At 27.7% G+C, this 25,950-nt stretch overlaps 1 protein-coding gene across 3 annotated transcripts in view; it reads left to right on the top strand.

The window, feature by feature from the left end:
- Positions 1 to 339: 339 nt before the first annotated feature.
- Positions 340 to 25,950, top strand: part of LOC121120063 (uncharacterized) — a 233,067-nt gene continuing 207,456 nt past the window's right edge. For all 3 annotated transcript variants that reach the window (XR_011780914.1, XM_040714908.2, XM_071889612.1), the window contains exon 1: positions 340 to 594. Coding sequence is in view for 2 of the 3 variants with exons in the window: in XM_040714908.2 (XP_040570842.2) it covers positions 491 to 594 (104 nt within the window). In the remaining variant the exon portion in view is untranslated. The remainder of the gene's footprint in view (positions 595 to 25,950) is intronic.

Below are 25,950 nucleotides of genomic sequence, written 5' to 3' on the forward strand. Positions count from 1 at the left end.
GTGAATCTCAGTTATTGATACTAAAAATGTGATAAATAAATATGTATCAAAAAGAAATTACTCAAATATATTTAATCACGGAAAATGATTGAAATACATATTCACTCAATCTTTCAAAAACCTTGAAAATAAATATCTTATCCATCAGAGGGCGTCATGAAAAGGAAAGGCAGACTGACGTAAAGGGATTTCTTTACTCAAATCTAACACTCCCTTCTACCAGTCCCTTTATTATAATTTCTGAATGAAAGGATGGGTAAGAAGTACCGATAGGGGGGAGAGGGTGATCAATTCAGCTTTCTCTTTTTTTCTCCTTCTTCTTCTTTCCTTAAAACTTACAACTTCTTTGGGAAAAGGAGAACAAAATAAACAAAAAGGTTGTGTGATTAGTGCAAAGTTTATTTTCTTCAATTTATTTATTTTATTATCCTTTGGCTCATTTTCATTGTAAAGACTGTGAATTCGTTAAGTGTTACTTTAGTGATTAAATATGGGCAAAGATACGGAATTGGTGGATGCCGCTCGTGAGGGGAATTATCCTCTCTGTGAAAAACTTCTGAGTTCCAAACCAAAGAGAGCAGGACCTTTTGCAAGGTAAGAGTAAACTACTCTTCTAAGGGATCATTCACCTATTAGTTCGTGATTCCATCTCATGGAGTATAAATAGAAAAATAATAAAGCTCAAGAAACGTGTTTCTAGCTGTATTCTACATTTGAGATATATCCTTTAGTTGTGAAAGCTCTATTCTTAGAGAAGGTATAATTGCAGCCTTTCATTTGGATTCATTTCATTAATATGTAGAAATTGTTTAGGATATACAACTATATTCAACAACATACAACATCGATAGTCATACATTAAATTTGAGGTATTAAAATGTAGCTGCTCTCATTTAATTGCTTTCACATTTAAGCAAATAAATAATTGAAAATACATATACTCATATTACTGTATATTTTTGCCTAAAATTTAAACTTTATTTTTGCATTTTATACGTATTCAAAATATATATAAACCTATATAATGTATAAATATATACATTAAATATATTAGGGTGTCAATTATTTAACTTTTTGTTAAAAAATAAAGATATGAAAGCTCTAAAGTGTTCGTTTTGATACAAAATTATATGATTAACAAAGTTTGAACCATTTTTATGAGTATTTAGAGGTCAAAAGCACTTAAGGGTTGAAATTATACATTTTTTATCTTAAAATGTACTTTAGTTTTAATATCAGTCGTAAATACATATTACAGCTATTAAGTTAAATTACAAAAAGTTAAGTTAAATAAAATTACTATCAAAAATGTTTTATACATTTTTATGTGCCCTTAGTATTCATCCGTCTAAAAGAACGATAATAGTATTCAAAGAAAATGTAGTTTTCTGTCGACTCGTTAGCGTATCACAGCCAAATTATTTCATAGAGATATGCCCTAATTTGCAAGTAACTAATTTTTTTTTACTTAGATAAACAAAAAAGTTATACTTTTGATCACTTTAAGTTGATTACCTTTTTTGGGAAAAACAATATACTTAGCCAAATTTCATTAAATACATTCAAAATGTATGGGAATTCCGAAAATTTAGTAAAAGTTAATTATATAAAAATATTCATCTTTTTATAAAATTAGCTCCTTTGAAATTTTTAGCGGAATTTTTTTCAATTTATATAAATTTTGAGTTTATTTAATAAAATTGGACTATTGTATTGGAACTTTTTCTCAATAAAGATTATAAAAAGGTTACCAGGGTCGGAGCTATCAAAGTTATGTATTTCTTTTGTTTATCTAAGTAAAAAATAAAAGTACTAGCAAATTTTGGTATAGATTGGTCAAATCGTTTGACTGCTAATGCGCTAATGAAGTGACAGAAGCCAATATTTCATTTTGATATTATAATTATTGTGATCTTAGACAAATTAATACTGAGTGCACATAAAAATCATAGTTTGGAAAAATAAATGTTAAATTTCAAAACTTTCAGACCATTGTGCTACCTCTAAATGTAAATAAAATGATTCAAACTTTGTAATTCATATTCTTTTATGCCTAAGAATACTTTTAACCCCCCATAGATTTATTTTTCCACAAAAAGTGAAATAACTGGCAGCAAAATATATATTTATATGAAAATTGATTTGATTTATTGATTTTTTTAAATTTTTAAATGTTTGTATTTATCTGAAAACATAAACAATCTTTTGAATATATATTTCTCAAAAGATTGTCCAAAGAATAATTCTATATTTTTTTATGTGCATTCAGTATTTATCTGCAAATAATTTGTTGGTAGTATATATACAAATATAGATAATTGCAAAGTAGTGATGTTAATCTTGAATATTTTTTAGCTGTTTTTATCATTGGTAATCAGAAGAATGAATTTTCTTATCCTCAGCTGGGGTCATTATTATTTAACTCTTCAGTATTGAACTTCCTTTTCTACTACATTCAATTATATTCAAAACCTGATTGAACTTTCGCGTGTGCTTATAGTTGTAATTCATTCTTGGACTCAGAGTCGAGAGTCGACTTGAGGATCGACATCGGAGTAATTCTTGCCAATGCACTTGTATATTTCCTTCTCCTCCTTTATGCTAGCAGATTTGATCTAATGAAACTTTATGCTAGCTTAGCCGCTCTCCTGAAGAAAAACACGAGCTATGAGCTATCATATTTGCAAGACGTTTTGATAGTTATATGCCAGCGTTATTTTATCAGCAATTGTTTGTATTACTATTTCATATATGTTTGGTACTCCATTGCTAGCATATAGTTAATAACATAAATACGGACCGACACGAAAATATCTATAAATAGTTATTAGTTATTTGTAGTAAACAATTGTGCCAGCTATAAATACATCTTCTGGAATATAAGATATTTTATATAATGAACAACAAATGAAATTGATCACAATCTATCTATTGCAAATAGATTCCTATGTTCATAAACATAATTTATGTACTCGAAACCGAGGAATAACAATAGGTACAAACAACTTCTCACAGCAATTTTACACTATACACTGATGCCATTGACCATTTACATGGCTATGCTTTACCCACTATAATATGGACTGTTCGGGAATTTTAATTATATAGACTATAGAGTACGTTTGAATTTTGTGAAGTAAACTTATCCATGAATTCACTGTTAAGTTTAATAAATAAATAGTACTTAATATCTATAATTTATAACCATTTAGAAAAAAAAAACATTACAAACACTCAAAGAACCCCTTAAATTATAAATAAGTTTTATTTACATAAGTTATAATAATTTTTGTAATTGAAGTCGTTACAAATTTTCCAAGTCTAACTCCACCAAAAAAATGTAGCCACCCGACTCTATAGTCCTGATGTCATCATGCGATAAGATATATTTTTCAGGGAAGTGATTATATCTGTGCCTTTATACATACAAAATATAGCAAATTTTATTGTATTGATGTACAATCTGAATTGTTATGGTATATTATTTATATTTCATGATCCGCAAAGAGAGATTATATCACTATTATTATTAATAATTTAACAAAGAGATATATTGATAAATATTAAATTTCAATTAAGTTAATAAGGAATAAAGAAAAATGGAAATAGTTTTTTATTTTGCACTTTGTACTGTGTATTACATTTATTGATTTAATGTATTGACATTCAAAAATGGTCAATTATAATTTTATATATGTACAAAAAAACAAAAAAACTTTTTACATTAATTATACCAGGATAATTTTCCTTAGTGAGCGATTTTCCAAGTACATAAATGGTATTTGACGCACTTGTGGCGAGTCTATAATTAATTTTGTATTTGTATAAATCTAGTTTTTGAGAATTTTTAATTTTAATTTTTTGAAAATGTTAAATGAACAATCAAGGTATATATATATATATATATATTCATTTGTAGTTCAATATTTCATAGTTTCATCTTTTAATTTGAAACAATTTATGCCTCAAAAGAAATAAAAGCCAATCCAATATTACTACTAAACTAGATCTTTTAGAAGCAAATACTCTTTTGCAAATAAAAATAACCAATTAATAATGTACGCTGTTAAAGAACTAATTCGGCTTAAAAACAAATAAAAAGCTCAAAAGTGTTATTCTTCTCCAAACAAACTTCTTTTAAAAGAGGATTAAAGACCTCTGTATTGCATTTAATTAGAATTGAACAATTTCACATGAAATATAAACTTGTACTTGATGTTTTTTTTTCTCAAAAGTTGATTCTAACCTATAAAAACTGTAGTCATACTTAAAAATTCCATGAAACCAGAGTTGAAAACAAAAATCCTTTCAGATTCCTGATTACTGCTTGAAGCACTAATGGAATGAAATATTTACTCAAAAATATTTTTTTCGTGTTGTTGATATGTGTTACTTGAATGGTCGAAACATGGCCTGAATATTTGAACACTTGATAAAATATTACCTTTGCTGCCACTATTGAACAGTTAGTGTTTCGAGTTAAACATTATCAATTGTCTTAAATTTTTTTGTTTCCTATTATTGGATTGATTAATAGTTAACACTGCAAAAGTATAAGCATATCTACACTTATGTATACACTAAAAAATATGTATGTATAAAATTAAACGAAGTTTGATAACTATGCAGTTTATGTATAAAATTTTTGTACTAGTATTATTTTAATTAAAAACCGGATTAGAAATCCGTGGCATGTAAACTATTTTATGTAAAATAAATCGCTTAAATGTTTTTAATCATAAATATTATGGAATGTAATAACGTTCTACTTTTTTTTTTTTAAATTGGCAACTAACCCAGATTTATAAACAAATAGATAAAATAATCTTATAAAATTTAAATTTCTTAAAACGTACAAAAGATAAGGTCAGAGATGCCTATAATTACACGAACCATTAAACAGGTATTAATTGACACAAATCTTCAGACATTATACTTATGGGCTACATATATAAATATCTTTATATTCTTTTAAACATATGTAAAACAGTTATATATATACATGAACTTTTTAGTTCACTATGGTTCTTTCTATTTGAGGACATCAAAAAATTTCCAATTCCTCAAGCCATTTTTGTAACCTTTAAATTTGAAATATGAATGTGGCGTAAATACAGGTTACAAAAGTAGATTTGACTTCACGGCCAGGCCATCCAAAACTCTCCGTGGCCATTTTAAAGATTTAGGCTAATTTGAGGTTGTAATAATAATTTATATTGATTTTAAAATGTATTCTGAGCAATATTTGACTTTATTGATTTGAGAAAGCAAGATGTACAAGTTATTGGAAGATACCAAAATCCTTTCATTTACCTTTTTCGGTAGGAGATACGTGAGTTTTTTGTTGGTGTTATTCAAGTACCCAGCCAAATACTACTAATTAAGACTATTGAAATAATTACATAAAATATGAATACGTCGATCATGCGTGAGTATATATTGATGTAAAAATTAAATGTTTGTTCCCTTGTACAACAAACGAAAGCAAATCCCTCTGTAATGAATTTTCTTTGATTAATTACATTTTATGTGGAAGGAAGTAGCAACTGTTTGGTTGTGTTAGGATTACGCGTAGTAAGATTGTCACAGTTCTTAAGATGTAGCTTAAAATCAATCCCGTCCCATGTTCCGCTTTGTCCTATTCATTCTATGCTATTGGTACTTAAAAAAGGGCTAAATTTTAAACTACCATTTACATAGCATTGTGTTCACTAGTAAGGAGAGGAAGTATCAGGTTATGTTTTGTTAGTCCGTTAAACACTAATCTACTACTTAAATTACCTTAATGGAAAGCTCTGTCAAATGATTTCTGGATTACAAAGGAAACCGTTTAGGTCAGAGATTCTTAACAACGGGAAAATTAAGAATATTCAAGTGAGGAGGGGAGATATGTGTCTTGTTCTTGATTTAAAACTCTGTTAATGCGGTAAAAATCCTCTGCAACCCCTCTCCCACGCGTCATGAAAAAAAAAATATTATTCGAAAATGTGACCTCTTAATAGGCCAACACTCATACCAAGTTCTTTTTTTTTGTTTTTTGAGCCCATTAAGAACAAACTCAAAGCATTAGGGAAACTTTGGGCTTGAATATTAAATCTTCAGAAACCAGTAGATCTCTAAATAGAAAGAATTAATTATGGGAATATCCTTCTTACAATTTTGTTATAACTAATCCTTTTTTTTCTTAGTCTTCTAATTAGTGGATTAGCGATTAGCAGAAGATATTATCATGAAAATAGTTTTTCATTATAACATAATTAGGGCAGAATATAATATTCCTATAAATACAATGGATGTTTAATATTTCTAATATATACAAGATGCATTAATGATGACGACATTGACAGCTATGCATAATGAAATCCAAAGTTACACTTGATTTGAAAACTTCTTTAAAATTTAAGACGCTGTGAGAGTGGATGTCAAAATTTAGGAAAAACGTTTACATATATATATTTAGACAATTTTTGAAATAAGTGTACAAATTCAAATTAACATTATTTTGATAATGTTTTTCTAAATTGCAGAGAGTGTAGAAATGTTTATTAAAATAGAATTAATAAAGACCAAACAGACTAAATAAGATAAAATATATATTAGATTCGCAGATTGATTCATTAAAATGTTTCAACCAAAACATCCCTTATCAGTTTCAGAGAGTGTAAAATAATCTTGCGGGTTTTCCTTGATGTATTCATGTAACTTTGACACAAGTTATGGCGATTGTTTATTCTATTTTTTCTTGTAGTGGAAGATCTTATAACAAAGTCATCAAAATCTGCGCTTCCTGTCTTCAACACAGCAGACATCATGGTGGTAGTCTGGTTGTTAGAGAGTGATAACCGATTTCCAGTGCTACAAATCTCTTTACTTGTAAAAACTGAACGTGGAAAGTGAAGGCGTATTGTACTTGGTTTTGATTAATATCCTGGTGTTGTATCAGTGTATTCTGAAACCTTACTAGTACCTGAGCTTTGACTGCTCTCTGAGTTTGCATCACTTGAAATTTTTCCAACATCTGCTACTACATCATTAACTTAGGATAATATTCTACGTTCTCCTGGTTCTCAAAGCTTCTTCTTAAACACTTAGTCATGACCTGCCTTAACCACATTTATGTCATATGAGCGGTTATCGATTTTAATACGAACTGTGCATTATCATTTAATATTTATTGATGTCTTTTTATTATTACTAAACATACATCAAATTACTTATATTATGATGTCATCCTTTCTATGCATAAAAGATGTGTATGTCTGTGAATTAAAAATAGTTAAAATTCTTACAAATAATAATTTGTTTACTTTTATAATCAAATAAATTTTATAAACTTTTATTTGATACCACTTTCAATCTAATATCGCCAACTTTGTGATAGCTACAATGAAAACAACGACATCATATCTCGAATTTTGAAGAATAAAAAAAAATACAAGTAACAGTAAAGCTAAATGATTGTTGCGGCAGGCATATCCAATGTGCAAAATCAAAGTTATTTTTATAGTTAGTTACCTTGGAGAATGGGAATAATATCAGTTTGCATATGTTTGAGGAAAAAAGTATATATATATATCTTTTAATTCTTTGTCAAACTCATAAACCTCAATTTAAAAACTAGAATTTTACTTCAAGAAAATATAAAATAAAATAAAATTCTTTTTTTTGTATGTATATTTTTTCTCAAGATTTTTGATTTCTTGCACCTCTATTCGTCCCTGACACTAAATTACCTTCGTTATGTTAAGGAATGCATAGAAAACAAAGAACGTGCTAAATTCATGATGAAAGAATAAAACTGTGATCAAGAATGGAGAGGATGGCCTTCAATCTATGTCATAACTAAATAAAGTCTTTTTAGACTAAAAAAAAAAAAAAAACGCTTAAAAATTTTATATAACCTTTTATATGAGTCCTTTTATGTTCCAATATAGAGTTTTATTATTTTTTACATTCTCTTTGATTAAAAAGTTGCTCATATGTATTGATTTTGTGCAAATTATTCAATTATGGTTCAATTAATTAATAATAACTATGAAAAAAAAATCAGGTCTGGGAACGCCCAGCGGATAAAGTCTTCATAAATGTTTGTTATTTAAACCATAAAACACGAAAATTATCTTTAAATTTTTCACTTGCAGAAGGTTTGGCACTAACTTTTTTAAATCACCTTTTTTTGAGTAAAATATCGATTCAGAGCCATATTCCGAAATGAAATTAAAATACAGATTAAAATTAAGGGAAATAAAAATTAATAAAAAACATTCCAGCATTCAAAAAATAGAATAATTATAAAGATGTCTTGAATACATTTCCTACAAAATGAGTATAATAATATCTTGGCAACCCTGAGATATTTGTGTATGAAAGTGTGTGCATCAGATTAAGCAAACAAAACTGTTGTAAGATGTTCTCATAATGCAAACGGTGTGTGGGCATGATTGTGTGATTTTGTGACAGGTGCACGCCCAAGGACCATACATAATGATAATTGGTATTTAAATTGATGTTAACAGGTCTGGTGTCATGCTAGAATGTTAAATTGTTGTAGTTTGTCCTAATCGGGTAATTGGAACCGGGTTTAGTAGGAAAATACTAACCTTAATATTTTGGGCAAAGAAACTGTGGCATCATAGCTCGCTGGATCAGACCCCCCCTGGACTTATGTGAGATGCTTCATGGAGAGAGAGTTGACTGTTGACTCCTTAAGGCTTCCATTCTCGAGGTAGTGGCCAACATAGAGAAAGAGTTATTCATCAAATGTTGTGCTAGGGTCAGGTTTTTGAGGTTGTGGTTGAATCTGGAGGTTGTTTATTTGAGTGATTGACTTTATCATGGACCCTGTCAAGTAAGAGCAAAAGATTTGTAAATTGCTGAATTAATTTTGGGAAATAAATTGGAGTTTACATTATACTTCAATTTCTGGATTTAAAAATCCATCCTATATATAATTACATACGGAAGTGATATAACGGTAATTTAGCTCGTAAGTTAGTAGTTCCTTGCAGTTAAAAATGTTAGACGTTGAAGAAAAATACTTTTAGGGACGTATAATTTTTCATGAATAATAACGCCAACTTCCTTCGAGGAGTCAGCTAGCCACCTCCTCCTCTTTAAATATTCATAAGTATATGAAAAAACAGAGCAGAATGAATAAAAAAAACGAAATTGTTCTGAAGCAAAAACTTATCAAGTAGATAACAGTTTTTTGGTTTCATATATTTGGCGTTTAATTTATAGGTAGGGAATGAATGAGGAACAAAAAAACTTAGGAAATTTCCTATTCTATTCATAGTTTCTCCAAATAGAATTTTAAGAAAAACACACAAAAAAAATGGCTAAATGATGATGATGATAATGAACATGGAGTTATATTTATATTCTTCATTGTTGAATTTAGTTGTACCATCATTTTCAATTTTACAGGAGTTTAAAATTGAGACATCACTCTATTGCCTCGAGTAAGTAAATCCATTCATATATAAGGGCCTACATAACGTTAAACAGCTGTTATATTTGCTTTATTTGATGAAATGAGTTGTATATAGCTTATAACCTTTCCCTCCGTTGGAAATGTTGTTCACAGTAAGTACAAAACTTGCAACACCAATAATTATTTATTTAATTATTAACTTGTTCACCTTTTGATATAATATAAGCTCAATAAATAAATTATTAAATATTTCAACAAAAACAGAGCATTCACTGCTTTAAAATATAAAAATTGAAATAAAAATTTTGTATTTATACAATAATATTATGGTTATTGTGTGAGAATTTTTTTTTTTTTTACTTTAGAATAAAAGGATTAAATAAATGAAGTAATATATTTAAAAAAAACTGTACGATAATCATTGAATTAAATATTATATATTTGAACCTTTATAATTTTTTTTTGACTAACACAACCAACAAAATATAATTTATTTTCCCTACGATATCTCTTGGTAAATAACATCGCCAGTGCTGCCTCTGCCCAACTGCATCCCTGTCTCCGCCAATTAATCCGGGCAAGGGGTAGCTATTTCTAACAAAAGTATTTTGAATCATTTAAACTACATTTTTATCTTTTTCACAAAAGTGTATCCTAATTAATAAGTCTATATTGAATTTATAACTAACACATGCCTTTCCGAACTTATTCATCACCCTGTACATGTACAATCATCATTTTTACCTTTTAAAAAATGATCCATCAAATTGATGACCAATGAAAATATTTGCTTTTGTTGTGCACATGTGTTGTTTTCATTTTGTTTTGTCCATCACAATCACAATGATGGGTATTCATTTTTTTACATCAAGTATAATTGTTTTTCCTATTGGTCAGATGGAATTGCACGGATTCTATTTATATGTAGACATTGAAGTACTATAATTAATGAATCTGACATAAGAAGTTGAAATAAATATATGTACATAATATAATATATAAGTATATTTCTTTCACTAAGAGAGACCGGGTATCAAACCCTACGCACATTTATTTTAGGAGGATATATTCTGCCGACTTTGTTGTCCACTAGGCTACGATGCTCCACTATATGTAAACTTGAGCTTTAAACATATATATATATATATTTTGTTAAAATTGTATTAGTCTTCATATAATTAAAATAATATTCTACATTTTTTTGCATACCAACATAATTTTTACGAGGACTAATAGTTAGCGATCTCTGCTCTCAAGTATTTTCACATATTATTTAATTATAGAATAAACTATTTCATAAAAAACATAATATAAATTTCATTAATCCACGAATGACTCATACAATATCCGTATTACGTTATTGGTTTTCCAAAAAAGTCAACACATACATACTTACTGTATTTATAATTAATTAATTATTGCTATTTTCTTTCACTATAATAGCTTCAAATGGCAAGGAGATTTGTCGTCACTCATTAGTTACAGTTCACCATCACTTTTTTGTCATTAGGAGTTCCTTATTCATACTATTGTCTAAATTAACTTATTACAAGTAAAGTAACATTTATTTTTATATAATAGGAGCTATAGAAATAGTGTTTATGAGCAAGTGTATGTTGGCATACCTACACTTGGGTTTTGTCAAGTATTTTTACTGAAGTGACAGATTAAATATTATGTACACCGAAAGTAAAAGTTACAGAAAATATAACTGATATAATACATCACTTAAATATTATTTAATAAATACAATACACAGATTTACGTCCATAGAGTTGTAAATCCTAAACATTTCCTTCGCGTACGCGTTTTTTACAGGTGCTTCCTGAACCGTGGTTTTTATTTTCAAATCCTGTTATCATTAATTTTTATTGGATTTTTCCATCCTTTTTCACGCTTGTCATACTTATTTGTAGCTAATCTAATTCAACATCATGGAAGCTAAGCTGCTCTTCAGACAAACATTCTTTCCAATTGTCCGGGTTAGCATGTTGATTTTTCCTATATTTTTTACATAGGTAAAATGATTAGGATTTAGGGTTCTCATGGATGATAAGTGATAAAAATGGTTATATGTATGATAAAAGTTATATTGTCCCATACGCTATAGTGGGACGTCACAAATACCCAACCCAACTTAGATCAATTTAGCCGAAAGTAAACTGCAACTGTCCGAATCTCCCTCTATATACTATTATCAATGAAACAAAAACACGGAAATAACCCCCAATACATTCTACATAAAGCTAAAATACACAAATATTTTCTTGTAAAAAACATGTAAAATAAATCAATTTCATAAGATTATTTATTTGGAAAAGAAATGAAATAACAATATTTTAATAAAACCTTTTATAAAAATTGTTTTCCTTATAGGTGTAAATTCCTACTTCATAAAAAGGATCCTCCAAAAATTAGTTATCATGAACAATTTAGTGGGTTCCTCAAGTCTAACTTATTGTTCCAAATGGGCAATGAAAGTTTATTTTGTATAAAGTTTTTATCTTTTATATCATCATCACTATTAATACAAATAAACTTATGAGCTTACATTAGTTTATATTAGGTTTTCCTTCCATTGTATGAAATTACATGGAATAATCATTGGGCAACAAAAACTAAGAGGTTTCATTTGTTCATTGTAAATGAGTATAATATTATATATATATATATATATTAGTATTGAAAGTTGTGCAGGCGCCAACCTTAAAAACAATCATCTAATGGACCAATACACAATCATGATTTGACACTTGTATCATTTTTGAACCCCTGACGAAGAGATTAGAGAATAAAAATAATAGAGGAAAAAAGAGTTATTCCAAGTGTGCAAAAAATCTTCCCTGACATTATGTTTTATAATGGAAGGGAATAGAACTTTAAAATATACATAGAAATATATATATATACTTCAAATAATATAATGTTTTTCGAAATTCAAAATTTTCTTTTGTAAATATGAGAGGGGAAAGGAAATCTCATTATATTGCTACGTTAATTCAAGCAACTTTCGAAACCCATAAATGACAAAAATTGACTATTTATAATAAAAATTAATAACAAGAATCCCACGGATCTTGGGGACGTTAGTGTATACTAATCTTTTCCTTTGTTTAATGTATGTAAAGGTGGATAGTAGTCCCATTCTGACCACCTTAACACTAGCAACCTTTAATTTTGTTGTTTTCGTACAACTTTAGTGTGTCTGTTTGTGACCAGAGCAGATAAATGAATTGAGCTGACTTGTAGCATTGGACACACTTCCAACACTGCACTTAACATAAGTAGGTTTTTTTAATACTCAATTTCCTTGTCTTCGTACTTCTATGAAAACTTACCTTATATATATATATATATAGTACATAGCTTAAAAATTGAGGTCTCTAGGTCATAATAAGTAATCATTAAAATAATTTATGTATCCAAGTAATTTTTTGGGTAAGGGTTTGACACCAAAAAAGATCAAAATGAAATATTATAGCAATAAAATAAACGTTGTTCAGTGTACCTATATTTTCATGAAAACACTGACTACTGATATTTTCATAAATAACTCCATGGCGTTTATATTGCCAATAAGTTTGTTAATTTTTTTTAACAAGTTACACCGAGTATGACATAAATTTTCCAAAAACTAAATTTATAGACGCCCAAGCATATGGGCCTTTAAAAAAGTGTTGACCTCAGTAAGTAATACGTATATATTTATGATAAAAGAAAGTTGAATTTGCATTCACATTCAGACCAAGTTATTTACTGATCTGGTAATAGATGTGGTAAAAAGTTGGTCAAGCAGTCCTGACATATTTTTTGAGTATTGCTACTCTGTGAAAATATGTATGTGGAAAATATTATATTAAAATTTTTTTCTTTACTTCATTTTCAAATATTAATGGTTTGTCTCTATTTGTGAATTTTATAATAGTTCAAGAAAATAATTTCAAATTAATTAATAAATGACTATATTTATTTCTGTGAAATGGAAGGAACAAATATTTGTTTCTTAAATAATGAAGATCAAAAATACATAGATTTAAAAAGAATATTCAACCCATATTATAACGAATCCTAAGATTTACAAGTATCCCAAAAATATATTTCTATTGAAAAAAAAAAATACAATTGACAAAATTTATATATATAAACTAAGAGGGATTCATTTATTTTTATTTAATTTGTAAAATTTTTATAATTCGATTAAAAATGAATATTTCATGAGCTGCAAACGATGGTTTTCTTAACCAAAATAACAAATTAAAGTGTAATAATATATATTTTATGAAAAAACTATTTATTTCCCAATTTTGTTATTTCATGTTTTTCTTCAAATATTGCTTACAAATTTACATTATATAAGGTTTGATTTTGAAATCAATAGTTAAAGATTAAATAAGCTTCAAACATTTATATTTTTGATTTATCTTATAAATTAAAAAAATACTTATTTACATTAGTGATTATTAAACTTTCTACATTGTGTTTCATTAGTGAAAATATCAAGATATCCAATTACTAATATTAAAAAAAAAAAAAAAAAAAAAAAAAAAAAAAAAAAAAATAGAATTCGACAATTTCAGATGTTATTATTCTCTTATGAAAGACGTATTTGTTGACTTTTTTTTTATGAAAAAAATTATATTTTTGAATGATATTTTTTATAAAAACTACCTAACCACTCATGCCTCTTTGTACCACACGTTGTTACCTTTATTATTTCCCACAAACTTCAAAAAGAAATAGAAAAAGGCTCGAAATCATCTGATAGTTATCGAAGTAAAAATAAATAGTAATTTACTATACTTGTGATCCATTTCCAATTGAACGGGAATACAATTTCTTGTTGATCTCACGTCGTGTTTACAAATAACATATATATGTATATTTACCAGTACATTTGAGTGATAAGATCCTAGACTTACAAACTTACAACAAGGCATTATCAAGGCTTACAATTTTTTTATGAATCACTTTATAGACTTGATCAGCATTAAAAATCCATGTTAAAAAAAGCTCCTAATAGTCCAGTTCCCAATTCCTTAACCATGATTGCATGGGTGATCTTGTTTGGACATTATGCGCTCCTATTTAGACCAGGGTAGCGAAATCAAATGTTTGTAAGTTATGAAACCTTCCTACTAGAAGAATACATTTCTTACTTACATCCATAACTACCGTATGTAACTTTCCTAGAGTTCATGGGAATCCTATATTTACTTGTAATTTTTTGTTCACAGCATGTTTTTTCTCCTTACTTAACGTACTCATCCTAATTTGTCTTCTTTATTTTATATCTATTCATTGTTCACAAATTATTATTAATATTTTGTGAATAAAATAGTTATAGTTGACCTTGGGTATTTATTTTATTTTTTAAAAGCAACAAAAACGGAGGAAAGGAAACGTAATGACCATAAAATTTCTGAATAAGTTATTTATTCATATTTTCATTGAAAAATGTTTTTTTTCATAGTTTTATCCAATATTGTTTGCTTTTTCTTTAAGATTAAAGTTGAATGTTCTAGTTTAGGCATAAAAGTACACAAATATATTCAATTCAAGAGAATTGCCAACATATGTATACAACATTACAATCTAAAAAAATATATCAAATATAAAGTTGAATTTAAAGAAACAAAAAATAAAGAAAAAGGACCAAGCATGGAAATGGTAGAATTTAACTAGTCTTTCTAGGGAACAAGGTTTATCTTCAATCTGAAAAATAATATGAATGTATATTAGGGTGGAGTTTACTTTTTGAAATTAATAAATAGTAAAATGCTGGAGTCGAAATTTTTAAATTTTAGACTGAAGACATCGTATATAAATTTTGACCCGTTTCTAAAAAATATTTAGACTTGCTCCATAGCTCCAAAAGTATAGAAATTTAACTATTTTTTTTCTTCAAAAATGAGCGTTTTTACCTAAATATCATCAAACATTTCGTGTACAACAAACCTTAAAATACAAGAAATTTAACTAAATACATTTGATATTGAAAAGATATTGTAGTTTTTTCACTAAAATTTGGTGATAATTGGTCAAAAAGAGCAAAGACTATAACTACTTGCATTTTTGTTCTACGTCCATCTGATGTTCGTTAAAAGAAATGATATCTATATTGACAATTTATGTGTTCCAAATTATTAGCAATTGTTAATTTATTATTCGAAATAGAAAAATCAGATTAAGTTAGGATACATTTGACCTTTTTTGAATACAAATACTTTATTAGCTAAATTCATTAAGTAATTCGTAATTGAGTATTAAGAAATACTAATTGAAAAGATGTTGACCTTTTTCTGACCTTTACATGATCCAAAAAGTCGTAATAGGCAACTTTTGACAAATAAACAAAATAATTGTATCTTATTTTATTTTAAACTGGCTTACAATTTCTGAGCACTGAAATTTAGTTCAAATTCTTCAGGATGGATTATACATGATCAAATTCAGGGCACGTGCATTGAAACAACAAATTAATATTCGGATAGGACTGCTAGAGCTTATATTTTTCTTCTGAAAAAAAATAAAGAATACACCTTTTACCTTTCGCATGTAGACACCATATTATGGAATTAATCATAAGCACATCACATAGTGAGAGTATATCTCCGAGCCTGGATGTCTGCTCCTCAAGCCTTAAATGACCTGAATTTAATAAAATGCCTCCTTAAATATTCTTCTATTAATTCAGACATATCGAATCTTAACATCAAAATATTATTCAAGCATTTATGATACTTGCCCGAGGAACTTGTTGGATAAGCTCTCTTTGACAGTGCATTAAGTTCAGAATAAAAAAAAGGTGTAATAAAGACCATGCAAAATTAGAGTAATGGAAATAAAGAAAAGTCTTTCTTAACTCTTAAATGATTTAAAATACAAAATATGGAAGATTTTGCAACAGAAAAATCAAAGAAACTGTTTCAAAGTCTGCACCTCAAGAGTAATTTCTTGAGACAATCCTGACTTATGGAACGTTATTAATGCTCCTGTTGAGCTTGGAGTAGGACTCATTAAACAATATAGTGGTCTACTAACATCTGATGAATCGCAGCTCCAATTACTCCTCTAAGTGGTCCAAGATCATCATAGTTTATATTCCATGATTCAAGAAAAAGACTGTTTTAAAATTTTAATTTAGAAACATAAGTGCAATAAAAATTACAAAAACTTTATTACGTTGTATTCAAAATTTAGATTAATGATGAATTAGGAAAATATATCAAACTTTTATTATTGAGAAAAAAAAAATCTTCACGTTGTGATATTTTTTAGGCTCACCCCAAAATAATCGTAATTTAAAATGATAATTTTCACCTAAAACTATCCTACAATAGTTTTAAATTACAATTACTACGAAAATCTTACATAATTTATATATTATGAATTTGCTTTTAAAGACTTTTATCAAAAAAGGTGAGTATAAGGTCAGAAAATGGTCAAATTTATCGTATTTTAACCTGCTATATCTACATCAAGTGAAAAAAGGAACATTGCCAATGATTTTTAAAACATAAATTGTAAATATGGATAATATTCTTTTAAGAGCAGACAGATGAAAAAATACAAGTTATGGGGAAATTTGCCCTTTTTGACCCATTAGAAGCTAAGCTAGTAAAAAGAAAAAATAAAGAATATTTTCGATTGTAAATTTATTTGACTTAATTTTTTGTGCTTTTAAGCATGTTGTTAGTCCCAATTTTTAGTTGATATTCAGGTAAAAACACTTTTTTTTTTAAATTATAAATTTCAAAACTTTGGAGCTGTTGAGTTACGTCTAAATATTTTTCCAAACCATTCAAAATTTATAAACGATCTCTTGCACCTTAAAGAAAAAATTTGCAACCCTCGCAACTCAACATTTCGTAAATTTTAATATACACCTTAATGTATATTGTTCATATTTTTACAACCACATTTTTTTTATCGTATGATTTCTAAAAGAAAAATCTTTCCAAATATGTTATCCCATATCCTGTTTCTTTTAAACATTAATTAGAATTGGTCCTTTATATAGTTGATTTAAACTATTATTTTTAGGATTTTACTTGATTGCAAGGTACAATTTTGAGGAAATTACACTCAACAGAAGTATAGCATATATTGTTCTAAATTAATTTTGCTTCATAACATTTGGTTTGAAAATGTTTATTTTTTAATTTGATAATCATTTCACTCATTTTAAAATGGTTTAATCAAAACATTCACTAATTTGTCAGATCCTATTTTTGATTATTTTTCTTAAGTGATTGTTTTATTTATATGTAGTAGCAACTTTTTAAACTTTTCTGATTTTGTGAATGTCTAATAGTAATATTAAATATATGCAAGATTGCCTTGTAAAAAAAAAATATCTGAATGTTTTCTATAATATATATGTATATATATTATATCATCAAAATATTTTATGAATTAGGTTTTCTAAATGTTTACAATCCTTGATTGTCCAAAGAAGCTCTAAAAACATTGAAGTTGACTCAAAGTATGCTGTTGCTTTGGTTGAAATATTTATACCATTAATTTTGGATAATTAACAATGCATAGAAAGCTACTGTAGTTACCTTTTACAAAAATGTAAGAGATTTATTTACTTCATACCTCCAAGTCTGATACTATACTTGAGAGAGAGAGAGATATATATATATATATTTATAAGCTTGTCTATTATATTAAAGGCTTTTTTGTCATGTGTATCAACCTACATAGACCTAGAGGGAAATGATTATTTAGGTTTATGGAATTTAATAAGTATCTTTCATAAAATAAATGTGTATACATTCAAGTTACATTATCTTCTATTTGGCAGTCTATTTGAAATAGTGAATTTCTTTTTTCTATATTCCATTTTTTCTAGAAATTAAATGTCAGATATGTAATTTGTTCTAGTGATTTTTATTCAGGGTAGGCAGCAAAACGTGTACTGTTAATTAATGTATATTTTCTCAATACTATAATATGGTTAAGTGATAATTTTTTTAATATTCTGTATCCGCCGTCCTTTTTACATCCACAAACTAGTCTACACTTTTAGTCATTTCATCATCATGAGCAAGCAACAGGCAGCAGATCTTACATATCCTAAGATGCTTAATTTGATTAAGATTACGGACATTGTTAGTGTGATAGGGGCCTGGTTTTTAAGTTGGCCGAGATAGAAAAAAAATGAATATGGAAAATACATCTCAAGGATGTCAGGAAGTGGAGGGATACGAAGTTATTGTTAATTTGGGAGATCCCACTAAGTCGATGAATCCCCCCAAAATTTGAACCCACTGGACTTTTTTATGTGGGGTACCTTGGAGAGGGAAACCAACAGGTCTTAATGCTCAAATGTGGAATCAATGAAGTCCTCCATAGTAGCTAGATGGGACAACTTGTCAGAGGAGTTTGTCATTGACTCCTACATAGTCTTCAGGTGACGTGTAAAGGCTGTGATTCATAATGAAGGTGGACATATTGAGTGAAAAAAGTTTTACTTCTACATGTTTTTTTAACATTATTTTTTTGCCTGTTATTTAAAATTATTGATGTATTTCTAAATCCATCTCTCGAGTCCACGTCTTGCTACCCTACCTTGGATATGTTTTTTCAAACCACTGTGGCGGAGAACAAAGAAGTAGTTTATAAGCCAAAAAATTAAAAAAACTGTGAGGACAAAAACTTTGCTTATAATGTTTGTGTTTATAAGTTATATACTATCCCATAATTAGGGAACTTTCAATGTTTTTGACAAAATATCAATTGATTTTAGTTAAGTTAAGGTAATTATCAAATCCTTCCCAGGATAAGGATATTATAAATTTATGTAAAAAGAAACAACGAAAAAAATTTAAGTTCTAGTATTCATAACTATATGAATTTTCATATGCAAAGAATGTTGTCGAAAAAATATTTCGGTGAAAAAATATAAATAAATTTATTAATATTCCATGTACATTTTAGATTGTCCCGTTTTTGATGAGATCTCTTTTTTTTATTTGCATGTATTGTATATGTAGTTTCGCCTTCAAAGATAATTTGCATAAATTTTCTTTGAAAAGCTGTTTTCCATATTATTTTTTTGAAAGTTCAGAATCTAATAAAGGCATCATACTTTTAAATGACAGACGTGTCAAGCTCTTTGAAAAAAGGGCATTTTGGTCAAAAACTAGAGAGAACTAAAAAAATACCCTTAGGACGGAAAATTACCGATCAAGATGTACCTAAAAATCCTATTATAAATAAAAAATAAAAAAGAGACCCCTCCAAAGACAAGGCACATTAATGTACATTTGAATTATGATTCAAATGTACAATACTGTAAATTAGGCTCAATCCTAGACTAAAATACAATTAGTAATCTTTATTATTCGACAATTATGTACCTCATAAGTTCTTCTTGTTTCGTCATATTTTGTTCCTTCTTTCTCAAATTTCGTCACATTTAGCATCACCTCGATTTTGGCATGAAGAGAAATTTTTTATTTTAGTCCGATAAAGCATTGGAAAAATTGTTTTGTCTTGTCTTTTTCCCGTCATCTCCATACAAAACAATTACTTAACGAATACATTTTGTATAGTCCTGATGAGTGTTGAAACAATACCTATATGTATGTCCCAGTTTTCCTAATCAATTTTCATAGCTTTATTTTGATACTATTCTATACTTTTTAGTAGTTATGGGACAATTAATCGGAATTGGGAATCGGAGAAACGGATGTTTTTTCTGGAATCGAAAATAATGTGTAATTTACAATTACGATTCTTATGTATTATTATTAGGGATTCTCTGGTTTTCTTTTTTCGAGTCGATTGTTTCATGTAAATCTAGCTTTTTCTATGAAATTTAAAATTTATGTTTTCCCCATGCTATGTTGAAACTTGTTAATTTTTGTACAATGTGTAATTTTTATTTCAGTTTGTTTAAAAATTAATCTTTATTTAATTTTTTTAGAGAAGCAGGAGTAATCGATATTGCTTTGAATTACACATTTAATTAAGGACACACTCAAAAGTCCTCCTCCTAAGACCAATATACATACGAAAAACTTGTCGGCATTAATATAACTGAAAGATAATTAATAAATGAATATTTCCAAAGGTATGAAGTTATTATAAATCTGAAAGACCAAATTTGATTTTCAATCTGCTAGCTACTAATTCATTTGGCATATCCTTTGAGATTTTAGCATAAACCTCACCCCAATTCTTCTTGCAGCATTTCAGTACAAGTGGATAATCTTAGTAACTATCATTATCTTCTTTGTTTAAATAGTAATTACAACTTGAAGTGAATTTACTGGTTAAAATGTAAATGTGTATTCGTAATAGATAATTTAAAAAAAAACAATTTTCCCTCTTTTAATCATAAATATGAAGAAAAAAAAATATATTAGCAGTCTAAAAACTTTTATTTTTATATATATTATCATATGCATTCATATTAATAAGCATCTGTATCACAAAGACATATTGGTTATAAGTTATATCCAGACTATAGTCAAATATTGATGTGTAAAATTTATAAACTGCAGAATTACGTTTATGGCCATGATTAAAATAAGTTAAATTAATTTTTATGCTAATTTTGGAAAATAATTTTTCTATTACATGTTTCTATAATTCTTTAAAAAAATATAATTTTTTGGTCTGACGAGTTTTTAACGAATAAAAGTGTTAGGGTGAGTAATGAGTATTCAGGGGACTAACAATTAACAGGTGAAAACGAGTATTCAAGGGAGTAACGGGTAAAGTTTGTAACTCCTCGAGTGTTTTTTTTCAGAAACTCAAAGATACTCCTGCAGCAAAATTCAAGTCTCGGCATATCACTATTAATATTATATACATTAAATAAATGAAGGCGACTTATTGTATCAATTGTAATTCTTACAAATTTATAGCAATTTTTTTTTAACAGTTATAAAAGTTATTAAAAAATCAGAATTGGCAACTGAAATTAGATTTTTGTTAAGGATAATGAAAGTATAAAATTTGAGTAATATGATAATTTTTTTAAGCTTTTCAGACACATCTGAGTTTTTCTACAAAAAAACAAAACATGTGAAATTAATGTATTTAATGCCCAATGTCCTTTTATTAATTTATATTTAATAAAATACTTTCAATTTGTACTTTGTGTTACCAGCTTTTTACATATCATTGAAGCGAGAGCGTTTTATGAGCACGTATGAGCTAATAATATTGTTTAGTAACAGTGAGATCGATCAATTTGTTACAAAACAGGAGTACATGTCTCTGCAGAGATTGGAAGAATCTAATTAGAAATTGTGATTGATTACTAAATCACTCAAGAAGAGCGCCACAAAATTCAAAACCCTGGATAAGGTTAAGTAATACAAAGTATGCTGACTCAATGTAACATTAAGCCAACTAGGGATTTTTTTAAATTTGAAAATCGACTCACTATTTGAGTCGAGTAAAAAAATTATCAGATTTCACACAATACTAAAATGTTTCCAACTTCTTCTAAATAAGTGAGCCTTGTCAGTTTATAGAATTATATCAAATGGTAGGAAGATAACCATTAATATTCCAATGATACTTATAATTTAGAGCAAAAATAATGAATAACTAATTACATTAGTAAAAAAATATTGTTCCTCTCAAAAATAATTTTATCCAAAATCTCAAAGAAAAGTCGCCATATATTTTTTTTCACAATAATTTGTATTACATTATACTATTGTAATCTAAGTTTTGTGACAATCTTTTTTTTATATTTCTCTGCTTACTAAAAGATTATTTAAGAATTAAAATGAGCTAACGATAAAGCAAATCTATATAGATAAAATATAGGCAGAGTGAAATTAATTTAGCTAAAAATAAAATATAAAAACATGGGAAGGAACACTAGATTTGTTCATTAAAGTGGTAGAAAATAAGGGGGATAATGTCACGTTTTTCTACTTTTTCTAGATCAGAAGGTTAGGTAAGTCCTTTGTTTACAAATGTTGAAACGTCTTTACATCATCATTGAAGAATAAAAAAATTTTTAAAACAAAGCAAATCCTCGGTATACGAGGTATTTAATGACTCCATTCTCCTCAAAACTAGACTCTTGATTAATTTATGCTCAAGAAAAAGGGGTTGTTGCAACCGTTTCATGTTATAATTGTATTTGGACTACCTTGATACATATTTTAACCACTAGATCAGCCAAAAATGTCGAAATTACATCCCTGGTTTCATTTATACGAAATAAAATAAAGATAAAAAAATTCCATAGAAGTGTATTTTTATTACTTTTCTTATTTCACACATTTATTTAATTTCACAAAATATTAAATATGTATGGTTAACAACGGTACAATACTTGAGATGTTATTTTGAAGTCACATACGTCCTTAATTTGTTAGGGAATATCTCAAAATGGCTTCCAAATTGTACGTTAATTATATGTCATGCACCATATCTTTGGTTTCATTCAACGAGTATTTTGCTAGTACAATTCAGCCTTATCCGTATTTGAATACTTTAATAGTCTATTATCTTACATGTTCAACTATTTCTTCCAGATGTTGATTCGTTCAAGTGGAAGAATGAATTATCATACAATGCTCCCCCCATAGTTTAATCCTCTCTGCTTGAATATTTTCTCATATAATAATTTATGTGCATTGTACAAACTTTAATCCATTTTCTGCTATTTATCAATTTATTACAGTCATAAAAGGGATTCCTAATCCGTTTATTATAAGCGACTTTATAAATGATGTGCACTATTATATATATATTATTAAAAGTAATTGACTACTGGTAATTATGCGCAAACTATCTATGCTGCAAAAGGATTTTTTTTTGCAAAGCAATTTGCTCATAAATTAGTAATACTATTAAAAAAATGAAACCAGATTCTGAAAGCTTAATGAATTCTAATTGATATAATTTAATAAAATCCCATCCAGCCTCAATAACAGTGTCTATACGAGGCTAAAAGTATGAGGGGGCCTTCGCCACTTAGTTCTTTGTCAAATCCTGGAATTCCTTGGTCCAAAATTAAAATCCCATTAAAAAAATAAAATTATTCACAAATTGCATTTTGTATTGGAGTATCTATTAAGACTTTTTGTCAGTATTAATACTTTAATGGCCTACAATTGACTTAAATCAACTTGAATATGTTTCCCAGGAACTTGGTGAATACGCCTTGTCACTGACTTTCAGCTAGAACGCTTCTGGAATATTTTGCCAACGCAGGTTCCAATAGCTGAGCCTGGAAACTAAATTGACCGACCTTTCGACAAAACCCTACATTAAATATTTAAGGGAACTAACATCTTATATAGAGATAGTTCAAAAGTTTTTGTCCGAAAAGTCCTCAAACTGGTTTTTGAATAGCAAATCAATCGACTTGCAAATGACTTTCAACACGAATCATATCATCGACTTATTTTTATTTTGCCTTTCCTAACACATTGATTATCCTTTTTCCCCTTTATTTTTTATCTTTTCCTTTGTGGGAAATTTCTCCTATAAGTAAGTAATTGTAAACTACGTTAGTATAAAGAAGAAGAACAAGGTACTAAGAAACAGATTACGAGTAAGTATATAAAGGTATATTTGATATATCTTCGCTTGAATTTTTCATAAATATATAGATATACTTTCTTTGTAGAATCATATATCAAGGATGAGATAAGGCTACTTAGAAAAAAGACCTTTATAACTTTTCTGCCATTTTTCTTCTTTATCCTTTATCTTAGATAACTATGAATTAGACGACGATAATAGGTATGACAGGTATATATGTACATATATAATATTTACATCTGTTCAATACACATACAGTAATACCTTGACATACGAGTTTAGTTCATACCTTAAACAAGCTCGTACGTCGTAAGATCAAAGATCCAACTTGAAATTTTTTTCTCAGAATACAGCTCGTATCTCGTTTAAAAAAAGTTATCTCTGTACCTTATTTTATTATTTATTCTCTATTTCGACCTGGCAAAAACATTATTGTCATGTAGAATAAATATAAAACTTATTTTTACATATTGCTATTTTTATATAAAAACTATTGAACTGACAAAGATTTATTTTTATGAGTATCAATATGAAGGTATAAGTTGTAATGAACCTAAATATGAGACAAAAAATTTAATGTATATTCTTCTTGATCTTGAAAAAAGTCCCATTGCTGTGTTTATAGTGTTTTGTACAGTTCTGCTATAACAATTCGGCTTGGTATTTTGATATTTTTGAACAAAAATATAAAGCAAAAATATTATTAAGTGAAAATGTGTTGTATGACATTATATCTTAACGACATTTTTGAAAAATAAAATAAAAAATAGAGCAGAATAAGCTAATTGAACAATAATTCCGGAGTTTGGGAAAAATTGGTTGTCTACCAACTGGTTTAAGGCCTTAAGTTTTTTAATGAAAAGTTGCGTGATTCAATAAAGAGAACTCCTTGTTAGATACCCATATCTCACAGGATTTTTGTTCGGGGTGGGACAATTATTGACGTTTTCTATTGTAAAAGAACATTCTCTTTTCTTATATTGGAACATTTTTGATTTTTGGACTCAAAAGCTTGGGGGATTAATTAATTATTTAGCCAATTTTTGTAATAATATAATGATGATGCAAATACCAATTCCTACCGATATAACGTGCTTGCTTTATGCCTACAAAATGTTTTCTAAGAATATTGATATAATGGAAGTTTAATCTAAATTGGAATTTATATATTTTTTTGATGAAAAAAAAGAATATTTAAGAGAATGACTACTTTATGTGCATATATTAATAGATATAATACATGGGTTTGAAGAATCCAAATGAAATGAGGGACTCAAGAAAAAAAGAATATTTCCATTTTTCGATAAATGGACTTCATAAATATTGTATAGGTATATTACAAAGAAACCTACATATGTTCATTTATCTAGCTTTAAATATGGTGCTAAAATATGTGTATATATTTTAGGGTGTCCCAATACATATAACAAAAAAAATTCCCCAAAATTTCAAATGCATTTCCCCCCATTTTTTTTTTTTTTTTTTAATTATCTAAGACAACGATAACATTTGCCGACCTGAGCTTAAAGTTAATTCGATGACTTGATTCTAGGAAATACCGGGAAATTTGCATTCTAATAAAGATTACACAAAAAGTACTTATCATAAATTTGTATTACTCATTTGACTATTAGCATATAGATGTATGTCTGTTGTGTAAAAGTTTGGTATATTAAAATTTGAAGTATCTCCAAGTAATTTAGAAGACATGTTCAAATTTTTCCGGTCTACCCTACTCTATATAGAGTGATTATTTTGAGTTTATCCTTCAAAATTGAATTCCATTATTGTATTATTATAACAATATACTTAAAAAAATTTTTTTAAAAATTAAAGCCTTGCCTTCAATATAATGATTTATACTTGTTAAACCAATTTAAAGCTAAGGGAAAAATAGACAAAGCAATATCATATGCTGCCTGAAGTTAATAAGATAAACCAAAGATCAACATGGTAACCTTGACAATTTAAAGAATGTTTTGGAG

Source organism: Lepeophtheirus salmonis, chromosome 6 (assembly GCF_016086655.4).
Source record: "Lepeophtheirus salmonis chromosome 6, UVic_Lsal_1.4, whole genome shotgun sequence".
NCBI lineage: Eukaryota > Metazoa > Arthropoda > Copepoda > Siphonostomatoida > Caligidae > Lepeophtheirus > Lepeophtheirus salmonis.